Consider the following 14,559-nt stretch of genomic DNA (forward strand, 5'->3'; position numbering starts at 1 on the left):
TTTCTTTGCTTTCCCCTTATAAATCCTTGTTTCCATTGTTGAACTATCTTGGTGTATGCTCTTGGAGTTGCTTATCTTATGGTAACATTGTTTCACACTTAACTTACTTGGATTGTTTCTCGTTCCTTGCTCAACATTATCATTTCTTACATGGTATCAGAGCTTGGTTATCTAATCCTTGTTTTAAGTTTTGTGGTGAAGGTTGCCATTCATTGGAGCACACCTTATTTGGAGACGTTATTGAGAGAAGAAGATTATGTTGTGATTTTAGCTCTTTAATTAATCTTGTGCATGCAAGCTTCATTTTTTACTAACCCTCTTTGGAAGGCTTGCCGCCAAAGGGTTTTCTTGTAAAGCTTCATATTTTTCACTAACCATCTTTGGAAGGCTTGCCGCCAAAGGGTTTTCTTGTAAAGCTTCATATTTTTTCACTAACCCTCTTTGGAAGGCTTGCCACCAAAGTGTTTTCTTGTAAAGCTTCATATTTTTCACTAACCCTCTTTGGAAGGCTTGCCGCCAAAGGGTTTTCTTAGTAAATTTTAATTTTTTTTAGTAAATTTTAAATTTTTTTTGTTTGTTTTGGACGGCATGCCGCCAAAACAAAACATATTACATTAGTAAAGCTTTCTATCTCTCTACTTTTTCTTACTTCATTTATCAAAAAAAAAAAAAATCTTTAGAAAAAAAATAATATATTTTACTATATTGTGCCTTTTTTTAAAAACATAGTGCAAAGTTTTTTTATATATAAAATAAAAACATTCTTTTATTTTAGTTGGGCGGCCGCGCCACCCGCGCGCCACCCCGTGGCTCAGCGCGCAACCGCCGCCGACGGCACTGTTCCCATTTCTCTGCGTGCAAGCGCCGCCGGTCCCGACTCGCGCCGCCGCGCGCAAACACCGCCGTTGCAGACTCGCGCCGCCACCGCCGCCGGTTCAAACTTACACCGCCGCCGCCGGTACAGCTCTGCAACTCTGCGACCCTTGCCGCGCGCAACCGCCGCGCACTCTTACGCCGCTCCCCACTCTGTTTGCATTTTTAAACCCCAACCATCGCTTCCGCCGCTCCCGCCACGCGGCAACCATCGACCGCGGACCGCTGCTCCCACCACGCGGCGACCACCGACCTCGGCCGCTCCTGCCACGCGGCAACCACCGACCGCGGCCCTCCTTTCACCACGCGGCAGCCACCGACCGCTCCCCTCCCCTTTCAACTTTTTAAAAAAAAGTTTCCCCTCTTTGTTTTACAATTTTGTTTTAACTAAAACTAATCCAACTTCTATTATATTAATTTTTTAATTGTTTAATAAATTAATTTTTAATTTTCTCTATCACAATTAGTTAAAATTAAAAGAAAATATTCTTAATCTTATATATTAAAAAAAAAACAAAAAAACTAATTTTTTTTTTTCAATTAATAAAAAAAATTTCTCTCTCATTTAACAACATTTTTTTTCCAATCCATCTGATTTTCAAATTAAGGGCATTTATTTTTTATTTTTTTTCCCAAAAAGCAAAGAATTTTTTTTTCCTAATCATGTCAACATTAATTCCAGAAATCAAACTTAATTATTCTAATTATCATTCTTGGAAAACTCATATCTCATTTATTTTTCGTTTTAAACATCTCTTCGAAATAGCCACTGACCCTTCTCTTGAGCTCGGTTCAGCGGCTACTCAAGACGAGAAAGATACTTGGAAAGCTAAAAATGAAGAAGCTTTAGAGTTAATTGGTATTTCTATTATTCCAGATTTATATGTCTTAATTGCTCACTGTTCTAAAGCTCATGATGTTTGGTCCATCTTGAAAACCAAGTATGACAGTGGCGATGAATACCGCAAAATACAATTGCAAGATCAACTCGAAGATCTCAGGTATGCAGATTTTAAAGGTATGGATGAATTCCTCTTAAAATTTGATTCTCTTAAAAGTCAAATTATGGCTTTAGGTGTTCAATTAGAGGACATTCATTTAATCCATCTTATTCTTAAAAAATGTCTTCCTAGACAGTTTCAACAGTTTATAACCAATATTCATGCACAGCTTGCTATTCCTACTTTAACTTCTCAGTTAACTTATGTTATTTTTCAAACTTTATTAAGACAGGAAGAAGCTAAGCTAATTCAGTTTGGTACTCTCAAATCAACTGAACATGCATTTGTGTCTAGAAATTCAACTAATAATTTTCGTTCCAATAATCATAATTACAAACAATCTAATTCTAATTCACATAACACCAACAATAAATTTCATCCCAAATATAATAATACCCATCATCCTAATAATACTCATAATACTAATAATCTAAGGAACCATTCCAATTCCAAACCTCCTTGTTCTTATTGTGGCAAAGATGGTCACCTTGTCAATAACTGTTTTAAAAAACAAAATGATAAAAAACCTATGAATCATAGTACCAATCATCAAACCTCAAACCATAGAAAAGGTAATTCAACTAGTTCTAATCCTCGTCATGCTTTTACTTGTAGCTTTAATCTTTGTAAACCTTTAGAATGGATTGTTGATAGCGGTGCATCACAACATGTCACTTCTCATAAAGAAATTTTTGATTCCTTACAGCCTGATATTGCTAACATTCCTATTCAGTTAGCTAATAATCAGACTTGTAAAGTTGAAGGACTAGGTGATGTTACTATTCCTAATGGTAAATTGCATGATGTTTTATATGTACCTAACTTGAAAACTAATCTACTTTCTGTTTCACAGCTATGTCAGAACTATAAAGTTGAGTTCTACAAAGATACATGTTATATTATAGATCCTCAAACCCTCAAAGTGATTGCTCATGCTAAAATGGATAATGACGATTTGTTTAAATTCCATGAATTTGCTACTTCACGATATTCTTTACATACTTCTATTGATTTCAATATATGGCATGAAAGACTTGGTCATTTAAATTCTGATTATATTACTTTCATGCAAAAGCATAATATGGTTGATGGCTTGCCTAACATTATTCCTTCCAAGATTGCCTGTACAGGTTGTATGAGTGGTAAGATGCATAGGGAGCCCTTTCCAAGTGGAAAATCATGGCGAGCAACTCATAAGTTGCATCTTGTCCATAGTGATCTTTTGGGTCCCATGGAGAATACCTCCATCCAAGGTTCTCGGTATGCACTTACCTTTGTTGATGATTTTTTTAGACGAACTTGGATCTATTTTTTGCATAGCAAGGATCAAGTTCTTGATATATTTATTGAATTTCAGTTGTATGTTGAAAGGCAATCTGGGTATAAACTTAAAATTCTTAGAACTGATAATGGGAAGGAATATGTGAATAATGCTTTTCATTCTTATTTGAAATCGTGTGGAATTAAGCACGAGCTTACTATTCCTTATACACCACAACAAAATGGTGTAGCGGAAAGAAAGCATCGGACCATTGTTGAAATGGCTCGAAGCATGTTGCATGCTAAGAATTTGCATTATAAATTTTGGGCTGAAGCCATGTTTTGTGCAACTTATATTCTTAATCGGACTCCTACCAAAGCTCTCAAGGCTATCACTCCAGAAGAAGCTTGGTCTGGTAGGAAACCGAATTTACATCATTTACGGATATTTGGTTCTATTGCTTATGTCCATACGCCTAAACAGAAAAGGCATAAATTAGATGCTAAGTCATCTCCTTATATGTTTGTTGGCTATGATGAACACACTAAGGGTTATCGTGTTTATGATTCTACTACTAACAAAGTTCAAGTTGCTAAAGATGTTTGTATTGCAGAAAATGGAGTTCATGATTGCTCTACTACAACGGATGAAGAATTCATTGGCACTAAAATTGTGCTAGTGGAGGACCAACCTCCTTCTCTTAACCCTCCTCTTTCTCTTAATCAAGTACCACCGGTTATTTCTACTCCTACATCTCATGATACTCAAATAGATACTAATGATACTTTTCTTACTCATGATTCTTCCTCTAGTGATAATTCCATTACAACTAAATGTAAACCTAAATGGGCTCAAAACCTCATCAATGAAGCTGATGATTATATTTCCAAATCTGGTGGAATTAAACATAGAAGGATTAATTATTGTAATTATGCTTTGATGACTACTATTATGAATTCTAACGATCCTAAGTCTTTTGATCAAGCTCACTCTCAACCTCATTGGCAAAAAGCCATGCAAGAGGAATATGATCCGTTACTTGCTAATCACACTTGGGACTTAGTCACATTACCTCCTGGCAAAAATCTAGTTTCATGTAAATGGTTATATAAAACAAAATTGAATACTAATAATGAAATTAGTAAATTTAAAGCTAGACTAGTTGCTAGAGGTTTCTCCCAAATTGAAGGCTTAGACTATCATGAAACCTTTGCACCTGTTGCTAAAATGCCTACTATCAAATTAGTTCTTGCTTTAGCATCTAAAATGAATTGGCCCATTCATCAAATGGATGTTAAAAGTACCTTCTTAAATGGTGAGTTACATGAAGAAATCTATATGGCTCAACCTCCTGGATTTGTTAAGAAAGGTAGTGAAAATCTCGTTTGCAAATTGAACAAATCTATTTATGGTCTTAAACAATCACCTAGAGAATGGTATTCTCAAATTAATTCTTTCTTCATTTCTCAAGGTTTTACTAGAAGCAAAAATGATCCTAATCTGTTTATTAAACATACTACCGATGATATTATCATTGTTATTGTTTATGTAGATGATTTAATTCACTTCTAGTTTAGACATTTTGATTTCTGATATTAAATTCCAACTTAAACAAAAATTTCAAATGACCGACTTAGGTATCTTACATTACTTCTTAGGTATGCAAATTTTTCAAACTCCTAATGGTATCTTTGTTTCTCAAAGCAAGTATGCTTATGATCTTTTAGAAAAATTTAAGATGAATGACTCTAACCATGTTTCAATTCCATGTGAATTAGGAACTAAATTAATGAATGATATGAATACTCCTTTTGTTGATGAAACTTTGTATAGACAGTTAGTAGGAAGTTTAAATTATTTAACTCTTACTAGACCTGATATTGCTTATAGTGTTGGTTTAGTGTCTCGTTTTATGTCTAAACCTCAACAAACTCATTTTAAAGTTGCTAAACGCATCTTAAGGTATATTAAAGGAACTATTAATATAGGCTTATTTTATGATCCAAACTCTGAATTTATTTTACATGGCTATACTGATTCCGATCTAGGTGGAGATCCCAATGATGGGAAATCCACTTGTGGTTATTTTTTCTTTGTTGGTTCAGGTCCAATTTCTTGGAAAAGCAAAAAGGAACACTCTATTTCCCTATGCTCAACTGAAGCTGAATACAAAGGTTGTACCAATGCAGCTAAGGAAGCTTTGTGGATTCGAAGAATTCTTGATGATTTCGGTCTACCTCAACAATTACCTACACCTATACATTGTGACAATCAAAGTGCTATTGCCTTGGCAAAGAATCCAGTGTATCATGCCCGCACCAAACATATTTCACTTCAACATCACTTCATTCGAGAACAAGTTGAAGACAATCAAATTATTCTTCTTTATTGTAAAGGAGAAGATCAAGTGGCTGATATTTTAACCAAACCACTTTCTAAAGAGAGATTTCAGTTCCATTGTAAAAATTTGGGTTTACAACCCGTTGAAGTAAACTCCCCAAATAAAGATTAAGGGGGGGTGTTAGAAAGGTTAATCTTTCCTTGGATATATTTTAATTGGGATATTCCAAAGGTCCCTACATGTAGTTTGTCCACTTGTACACATGTGGAGGACATGTCATTGTTTGTCCTTTATTCCACATGTAAGGACAACTCTTGTTTATTTCTTTATTTAGTTTATCCTCCTTAAGAGGATTGTGACACTTTGCACACACCTATTATGAATGTGGCATTCAAAGAAATGGGAGTTACAAATGCAACTCCTCTCTCATCTCTATATAAGAGATGCTCCTCCTTCCTTCTACATAACTACACACCACTCTAAGCACTTGATGTTATTGTATTGAGCTACCTTTGCTCCAACACTCTCTCTCTCTCTTCTTTAGGCATTTGCCTTCATTCATAATAACTCACAAGGGGTTTTCTTTGCTTTCCCCTTATAAATCCTTGTCTCCATTGTTGAACCATCTTGGTGTATGCTCTTGGAGTTGCTTATCTTATGGTAACATTGTTTCACACTTAACTTACTTGGATTGTTTCTCGTTCCTTGCTCAACATTATCATTTCTTACAATTTTCATATCTAAAACAGTTCTAAATTCTTTATTTTTTTGAAGGTTTGAAGAAAGAAGGTTTCTTATGTGCTTCAAGCGTTGGTCTTGGGTATTTTTAGTTAAGGATAACAATATAAATGAATGCTATGAAAATAAAAAGAATTTTTGTGTCTGTAATTCTCCCCCACAATCTATCCTTTGGACAAATGGAAAGAATAAGAGCAAGAAAAAGGAAGAGCATAAAAACGATGCCCCCAAGAAGAGCACATTGTAGCCTAGCACTGAGTACAATTACGGTCCACAATTGAGAGAGGCTATGCTAACATGAGTGGCTATGCTAGAGAGGTGAAGAAGCTCGAAGGGCATAAAGAAAGATGAATTAAGGAAAATGAGGAAGAAGCACAAGTAAATCACAAAAGAAAAACAAACATGTGCAAGTGAGGGACGCGAGAAAAAGTCACAACCACAAAGGAGGGACCATGAATTCCCTCATGGAAGAACACGTAACAAGGCACATTCCTTGGAAAAAATGACAAATGCAACACTTAAACAATATTATTGAAAAATATTGTTTTGGCCATTGTTATGATTGATTAGATGTGTTCAATACGTATCAGACTATAGGTATGGGCCTCTACATACTATGAACCCAAACATCCTCTATTTGAGAACCTCGGCCTCAAGTTGTTTGCATCAAATTTGGTGCACTTTGGAAGAACTTGTTTTTTATGGGAAAACAATCACTAGAAAAGTATGCCAATTAGCAAATGTTTAGTCATCAAGACCAAAACATCCCCTAATTGGGAACCTCAAGCTCAACTTTTCTACATCAAATTAGGTGCATACTTTGAAAGAAAATGTTTTGTATGGGAAAATGATTTCACTGGAAAAGTGTGTCCATAGTCCCATACTACATACTCTTGACAAAAACAAATGTTGTCTTTAATTGAGGATACCCCTAATTTGACTATACTATAACCTTACCAATCTAAAAGCTTCAAGGTGGCTGGGAAGAACAAGCAGACAAGTGGTCACAATGGCATACTTCTTCCTGGGAGTTGGAGGCAAATTGGCTAAAAATAATTTGATCAATCTAGCAAATGATAACAACAAGGTTAAAAATGTTGACTCAAATGTGATTTGATTGTGTCAATATCTGTAAAACAAACATTTCATAAATGACTTGGCCATGTTTTGACCTCACATACAAGTTTATGAATTCAATTCTTATAGGATTGCCTACTCCAAAATGAAAATTCTCAAAGATAACAGTAGCCTCTGGATATTACAAAAGAGTTTCAATGAAATACTTGTATAAGATGAAAAATCAAATGCTAAAAATTTAACATGGTTGGGACCTTTATTATCTTCCTCTAGTAACCTTGTTTCTCCATGAATGAGAAGTTGAAAACATCTTCGCACTGTGCAACTTTTTGTTACTCCATTCAAAACATCAACAAAAATGAGAGTATACATTGGAAACTGATTAGCAAGAGATAGTATGTAGGGAGCCCAACAAAATACACCTCTTGCATTATTTGCCACATCATAAGAACAGAACCGTGTCAAATATGCCCTTAGCATCTACTTTAAGACAAAAATTATGTTTTTCAATGATAGACTGCTACTAACATACTGAATGCGAAAAATATATATGGCTTGCCCTAAAACTTAGCCTTGCTTGACAGTTGCTGACTTGATGATATCCACAAATTCAGCCTGCAGGAAAAATGGACAGCCAAACTAGTCAAGATAACAAATCTGCAAACTTGAAGAATTCAAACATTTTATTCGGCTTGGCTTATCAAAGATGGAAAGAAAGCTAACAGTGAGCAGCTAACCTTCAGAGAAGCCCCGCCAACAAGAAATCCATCAACATCAGGCTGATGTGCCAGCTCAACACAATTTCCAGCATTCACAGAACCTGAGTTACAAGACAAACGGCATCGTATTTATTCATGGAAAACAAGAAGTGGAGTAGCATCTGTGAAACACAATCAGCATGATGGATGCAAGAGCACATCATCTTACAATGCCAAAACAGTTCAAGTTTCTTTTTCCATCTTTGACATATAAGAGATGATGATGCAGATGATAAGCTAAAAAAGAAAAATCAAATTTCACAGAAATAAATAGTGAGAAAGCTACTTACCCCCATAGATGATCCGGGTTGATTCTGCTACTTCGGGACTAACATTTACTTTAAGCCAGTTCCTTAATTCTGAATGAACCTGGAAAAAGGTATTGAAGAGCATTATGTCAAGAAAAAAGGAAGATTGAATAAGGCTCACAAAAAATATGAACGAAATGAAGTGAAAAATGGATCGAGTTTCTCATTCCAAATGTCCACAAACCAATTCCTTAATTCTAAAGTGAACCTGAACTAGGTATCGAAGAGCATTATGTTAAGAAAAAGGCAAGATTGACTGAGTTTCACAAAAAATATGAATGAAATGAAGTGAAAAATGGATTAAATTTTTCATTCTGAATGTCCACAAAGAAGCCAAGGAACAAAATATGCCTATGTTATCCATAATCCCACTGCCTATTTTCATCTATAATGCATATAAGACATGCAAAATTGCTCACAAACTTTACAGAAGATTACATGAGTATTAGAAGGCGCCATAGAAAATAAACCCATGAATCCTCAGTTCAGTAGCCAGGGTTCGGATGCTGGTATGAGTGAGGGTGAGGAAATACAAATTTTCTTCATGAAAACATTTGATACAAATTGTGTAAGTCCATTTAAAATAAAGGAAATTATATACAAACAAAAATCCATTGCAGTGATTAGATTGTAAGGTCTTCAAAGTGACAAAATTAAGACTAAAGAGTCTTTGAAGAAAAACTGTGTAAGAGATGTTAAAATTGTGAAAGTGCCATACATCATGAAGATTTATGTGGTTTTGAATGCCTTAATTTGGGGTTGCTGATAGGGGCTCCGCCCCTCAGCCCCACATTATATCGTGACACTAGAGGTGCTTCCCTTGGACCCAAGGGGCACCGCCCCTCAAGCCCACTGAGGTGTTGTCCCCAGACCCCCACAAAGTGATTCATGACAGTAAGTGAATCATTCAGAACAGCACCCAGAGAATAAAATCCTCCCTAAGAAACTCAAAGATACAAGAAAAGAACCCAATGTTCAATGTGAAGATGGTAAGAATGTCGACGTGTGTCCTTGTGCTAGGATCAGGACCCATAAGAAGAAATACTGTAAGGAGCAAAAAGATGTTCATGGTGTCATGAAGCTGTACGAAAGCTTCTACCAACAAGAGCTTGAGGGAGCTGAGATAGTGAAGAAGTTTTAAGGTCCAAGTGCTCTGTTTTGCTTTTACTTGATTATTGTTTCTATTCATTGGGTGGGTCGGGGTCACTGCATGTAATCGTTTTGCTATTTTTCTGCTACAAACTTCTCGTTTCTTAGCTGGCCAAACAAGATCCCAGGGTCCTTCAAAGTTCAAAACATATTTGACCTGTATATCAAAAGAAAAGAAATGTTGACAAAAATGGATGTCCACTGAGTCCTTCACCTACCTTCCTCCTTTATCCTCTATCTTCCTTCCTCTTCTTGCTTGCAAAAGAAAAAATGCAAAGTGCTGCATGCAATTAGTGAAATGACAATTTGAAAATCAACTAGGATTTTTGGATGCTAAAAGCGCAAATGTTTAGTATGGGAGCCCTTGCGGACTCTTTAATGAAGGCCCTGGGTTTTCTTCTTAAGCTCTTTTTATTTTCCTTTAGATGCATTTCCCAACTCCTCAGCTTACAGATTTCAGATAGCAATGACAGACATCACTTGCAAATGCTTCCCAGACATTACAGGCCATGGAGTTATTGAACGTTCCATTCAGATTTACTACTTTCTCTGCTACCTCCAACATCACTTCAGCAATATTCATATATTTGCTGCTGTAAGACATTATAAGTTAAAATACTGCCATACCTGTCAAGTGTCATGTTATTCTCATGCACTGAGTTGAATAGAAATATTGAATATGAATTTTAGTCTTCATATTTCAACAGTGTACGATGTTCTTTCAAGTTAAATAAAATCACAATTTGTAACCACTGTCATACTAAGCAGTTGGGATAGTAAAGGTTTTACCTCCTGAGCCTGGGCTGGCGTTGCAACTCTTCCAGTGCCAATGGCCCAAACAGGCTCATATGCCAAAACAATGTTACTCCAGTCTTTCACCTTCTCTGCAGAAATATATTCCTATAGTTTGTTAGCAACAAGATAAGTAACCACTCACAAAGCAGACTAAAAATATCAGAGACAAAATGGATAATTAATTGATCAAAGACAAATTAACTTTTGAACAATAAAATATTTCAAATAAGCAGTTCAAAGAACTTCAAACTATGTTGAATGGGATGAGAGCTTGAGCTGCAAAGGAAATGGGCTTACAAAATAGAGGACAATTCAAACCCAAGGTGACACAAGAAGATTTTATGATTAGGAAGAATACCACATCCAAAACACTGGGTGTAGCATAACCCAACTGACAATGTTGAATGCAAGTTCAAGGTGAATTTGCAGGAAGATAGACCTTGATTGTGGCCGCTAACACACTGGAAAGGGGGAGTTTTACAACATCAAAAACAACTGAGAAGCTCTACATATGAAGGTTTACAGTCAGAGCCATGCAAGCATCACAAACTGTGTATTAAAGCTGGTCATTGAACTAAGTTTTATCTCACTTAAATGATGTGTTGCTCCAATGCATAAAACTGTTCACTATAAATAGGAAAAAAAAGTGCAATATTTGCACTCATTTCATATGCCTCTTCATTTGTTGAAGACTCAACAGATGGCATATAAGCTTTTACTTAAACTGTCAAATAGGACAACGATCATGGAACTGCTCCCAAGTAGAACAAATAAAGATATTAGCAAATAGGGAGTCAAAGTGACCAAAACACATGCATATTAAATGCAAGTTAGATGATCTACAAAGGATTATAGCCTCTTATGCCAAATATCAGAATCAACTCAATATAAGACACAAGCTTGGAAAACTAAAATCTATATTTGCACATCTTTTATACAACACTAGAGTGGAAATGCCAATAATCAAAGTTTGTTTAGCATAAGTTTACATGATACATTGCAATGTGAATCACAGAATTGATTGGAAGAGAAAAGAACAAGACAATTCATGTTTCTTAAAACTGTTCAGCTAACTGATTTTAGAAGCAGCAATCAGTCTGCCCAATAAATGTTAACATATTTGGTTAGGTCTGTTGTACACCACACTTTGAAGCCGTGTAATATTTTAATACTATATTGTTTTATTTTTGGTTCCTGACTAGATGGGGCACCACCCTTGGAGTAATCCATGAGAATGCTTGGATGAAAAAGCCCACCATCCAGGATGTTAGATAAACCATGTAAAATACTTTCTAAGAGCATGATGAAAGAAAGGAGTAATATGTAAGTTGGAATGATTCTTGGAAAAAGGAGTGCTTACTTAACTCCCACCTTGGGTTTGGTTAGGGTATATTCCATCTTGAAGCTCCCTGGTCTAAATATCATGTGTTGGCATTGGGAAAAAGGTGAAAAGGGATTTTATGTAAGCCAATGCTGCTGGAATTGCCCAAACTCCATCAAAAGCAAGCCATTGGGCATTTGAGGTTGTGTGTGGTCATAAAACACCCATCAAAACATGCCTATCTGGGATAAGTCACCAAGTGTATATAATAACAATGGAAAATGCAAGTTGATATGTGACAATGTTGGAGTACATGCAATGACGGCCAGAAGCATGAAGATGTTCTAAGGGATACTCAAAGACAATGCAAGAAACTAGAAGCAATCAATTGTTTGTCTCTACTACCACAAGCCATGGATAGTTTAATTATAGTCGAGTAAAGATAGTCAACACTTTGACCAAGTGAGTAATGGCAACTTAATATATTTAGAGAACTAAGATTTCATGTAATGTGTGATATGTTGAAATCATGCTAAGGTTGTCTAATTGCTGATTTTCTATGTGGCACTTGGATACTTAAGAGCTAAGACAATTAAAGTTCCATAGTAATGTCTTGGCAGCTATATCTATTTGTTTGCACCAATGGAATGAGGTTCAGTTGGTAGAATGTTGATATTGAAGGTGCTGTAAACTTATTGAGAGGTTGTATAATATAGAGTGAGAGTTGAGATACTCTACAAGAGAGACTACTCTTTACCTATGTATACAATTGTTACCATCCTTCTCATATATTTATGGTTAGCATATTGTTATAAGTGCTTCATGCAATGTATTATTAAACATAACTAAAATTGGATTCCATAACCGTTAACTATTCTGATAGTCTATCAATTGTCTGTAACAGGGAATTAATTCACAAATTTGGTATTAAAGCATCTTGTACGGGCAAGGACAACATCCTCTGGAGTCATATCCTAAAGATCATCTCAATTTGATTCCAAGCCAGTGTTGTGAGGTCTTCACACCATAACCCATTGCAAATTGGGAGCCCCTCTTTTTTATCGTAATTGTAGGGTTTTGACCCTTGGCAGTTGAGATGAAAATTCAGAGCTCAGAAGTTCAGTGAAAGTTATTAAATTGTCAAGATTGTAAGTGCAAATAGGGGTCTCAAGGTTAAGATGCATTGGGTCAAGTTGCAATTGTTTGAGGTAAAATTTCTAACTGCGTGAATATTTTGGCTAGTCAAATAGTCTGAAATACGCTATAATGGCATATTTTATCCATAAGGACTTCAAATTTCCGTATGAAATTTGATTTTTTCAAATTTTAAAAGTACAAAATAACCTTATGAAAATCATATTTTCCTAAAAAAATTGCACTATCCCTATGAAAAAAGAATTTCCACTCTGAAAATACACAAAGTCCCTATGAAAATAAAATTTCCGCTTTGAAAATGGTCAATGGTCAAAGTCCCTATAAGGTGTGGGTTTCCACTCCAAAAATACACAAAATCCCTACCGTGGGTGGATTTCCACTCTGAAAATGTACGAAGTTCCTATGAATGGTCAAATTCCACTTGAGAAATTATAGAAGTCCCTAAGGAGTCAATTTTCCACCCCTAGAGGGCATGAATAACCTAAAAAAAAAGTATAGGGATCAAATTTCTCCTCCTAGATGGTTGATTTCCACTTCTAAAGAACATGAACGAGTAAAAAGAACCAAGTGTTGGGACCATTAGTCCCTGTAGGGATCAAATTTACTCTCCTAGACATGGAAAATGTGATAAAATCAAGGTCGCATGGCTATGTGTACCCACCTCCCTAGGATGTGTACCCACATATCCAAGTACCAAGTACATGTACCCAAGTACTGGGCACTTAGTGGAGAACATCATAGCTATGAAACTTGATTAAGATTTCTGATTTTCCTAACAGTTTTTTGTTTGCTTATTTGTTTATCAAGCTTAATTCAATACATAATCAGTTTGAAACTTTTATACAATACTGATTAATAGGAAAATTTATCATTGTTCAAGTCCAAAGTTTATCACTTGCAATATGTCATTGTTATATGATTTATGATCTTGTTCATGATTAAGATCTGCCTTCTCTGTCATGCATCTCAACATTTGGCATATATTATTAGTACAAACATATTGCAAATCTGAAACTGAAAACAATACATTACATCTGCAAGCTGCAAACTTTATCACTGTTCTTGTTTTGAAAAACCATTGTTATGACTCAATTTTTCCATATTTTCTATAAAAATTAAATTAAACTAAAAAAATTGATGTACCTAACTACCCCTGTCCCCTATTTTGACAAATAGCTGTACCCATACGCAAAGTACCCCCATGCAACCTTGGATAAAATGCAAGAGTCCTTGAGCATGTTAATTTTCCACTAGTCCCATATGAATGTTTTTGAATAGTAAGAGGGGAAAGTCATTGTGGTTAAGGAATTTTCATTTTGTCCCTCTGCATATCAATTTTTTTGCAGTCTCTGAGGGGGTCATTTTTCCCTTTAAGGACCAATTTGAATAATTGAGGGCATGAAGTAATGGGATTGGATTTGTCCCTATAAGGGATGATTGTTCCCTTTATGGAAAAGGAAACAAGTAAAATAAAAGTAGATCGAAAATCCTCTTTGGGGGTCAATTCAGCAAGCAAAGGAAAATTTGAAGGATTTTAGTTGTCGATGTGAAAGTTGATTTTCCTCTTGTTGGATAATGTGAGATGATGACGTGATGAGTGAAAGTGGGAGTAACGCTTGGACCAATCAATTTTCCCTTTGAATTGTGATTAAGGAAAATTTAAGGATCAGTTCTTATGAGGATTGATTTTCCCCTTTTAAAGGACTTGATGAAAATTCAAATATTATGAAATTAATTCTTGATCAAATCGAATCTCCACCCAGATGGGAAAAAAATGGTGAT

At 35.6% G+C, this 14,559-nt stretch overlaps 1 protein-coding gene across 1 annotated transcript in view; it reads right to left on the minus strand.

Annotated features, from left to right (window-relative positions):
• Positions 1-7,519: 7,519 nt before the first annotated feature.
• TPI (triosephosphate isomerase) overlaps positions 7,520-14,559 on the minus strand; it is a 35,052-nt gene continuing 28,012 nt past the window's right edge. The window contains exons 6-9 of the mRNA XM_089816432.1: positions 10,296-10,390; positions 8,340-8,418; positions 8,029-8,111; positions 7,520-7,906 (exon numbers count right to left, since the gene is read on the minus strand). Of these exons, the coding sequence (XP_089672558.1) occupies positions 7,859-7,906; positions 8,029-8,111; positions 8,340-8,418; positions 10,296-10,390 (305 nt within the window). The 3' untranslated portion in view covers positions 7,520-7,858. The remainder of the gene's footprint in view (positions 7,907-8,028; positions 8,112-8,339; positions 8,419-10,295; positions 10,391-14,559) is intronic.

Source organism: Cupressus sempervirens, chromosome 1 (genome assembly GCF_028749045.1).
Source record: "Cupressus sempervirens isolate cs-2001-9-10 chromosome 1, ASM2874904v1, whole genome shotgun sequence".
NCBI classification, from domain to species: Eukaryota; Viridiplantae; Streptophyta; class Pinopsida; order Cupressales; family Cupressaceae; genus Cupressus; species Cupressus sempervirens.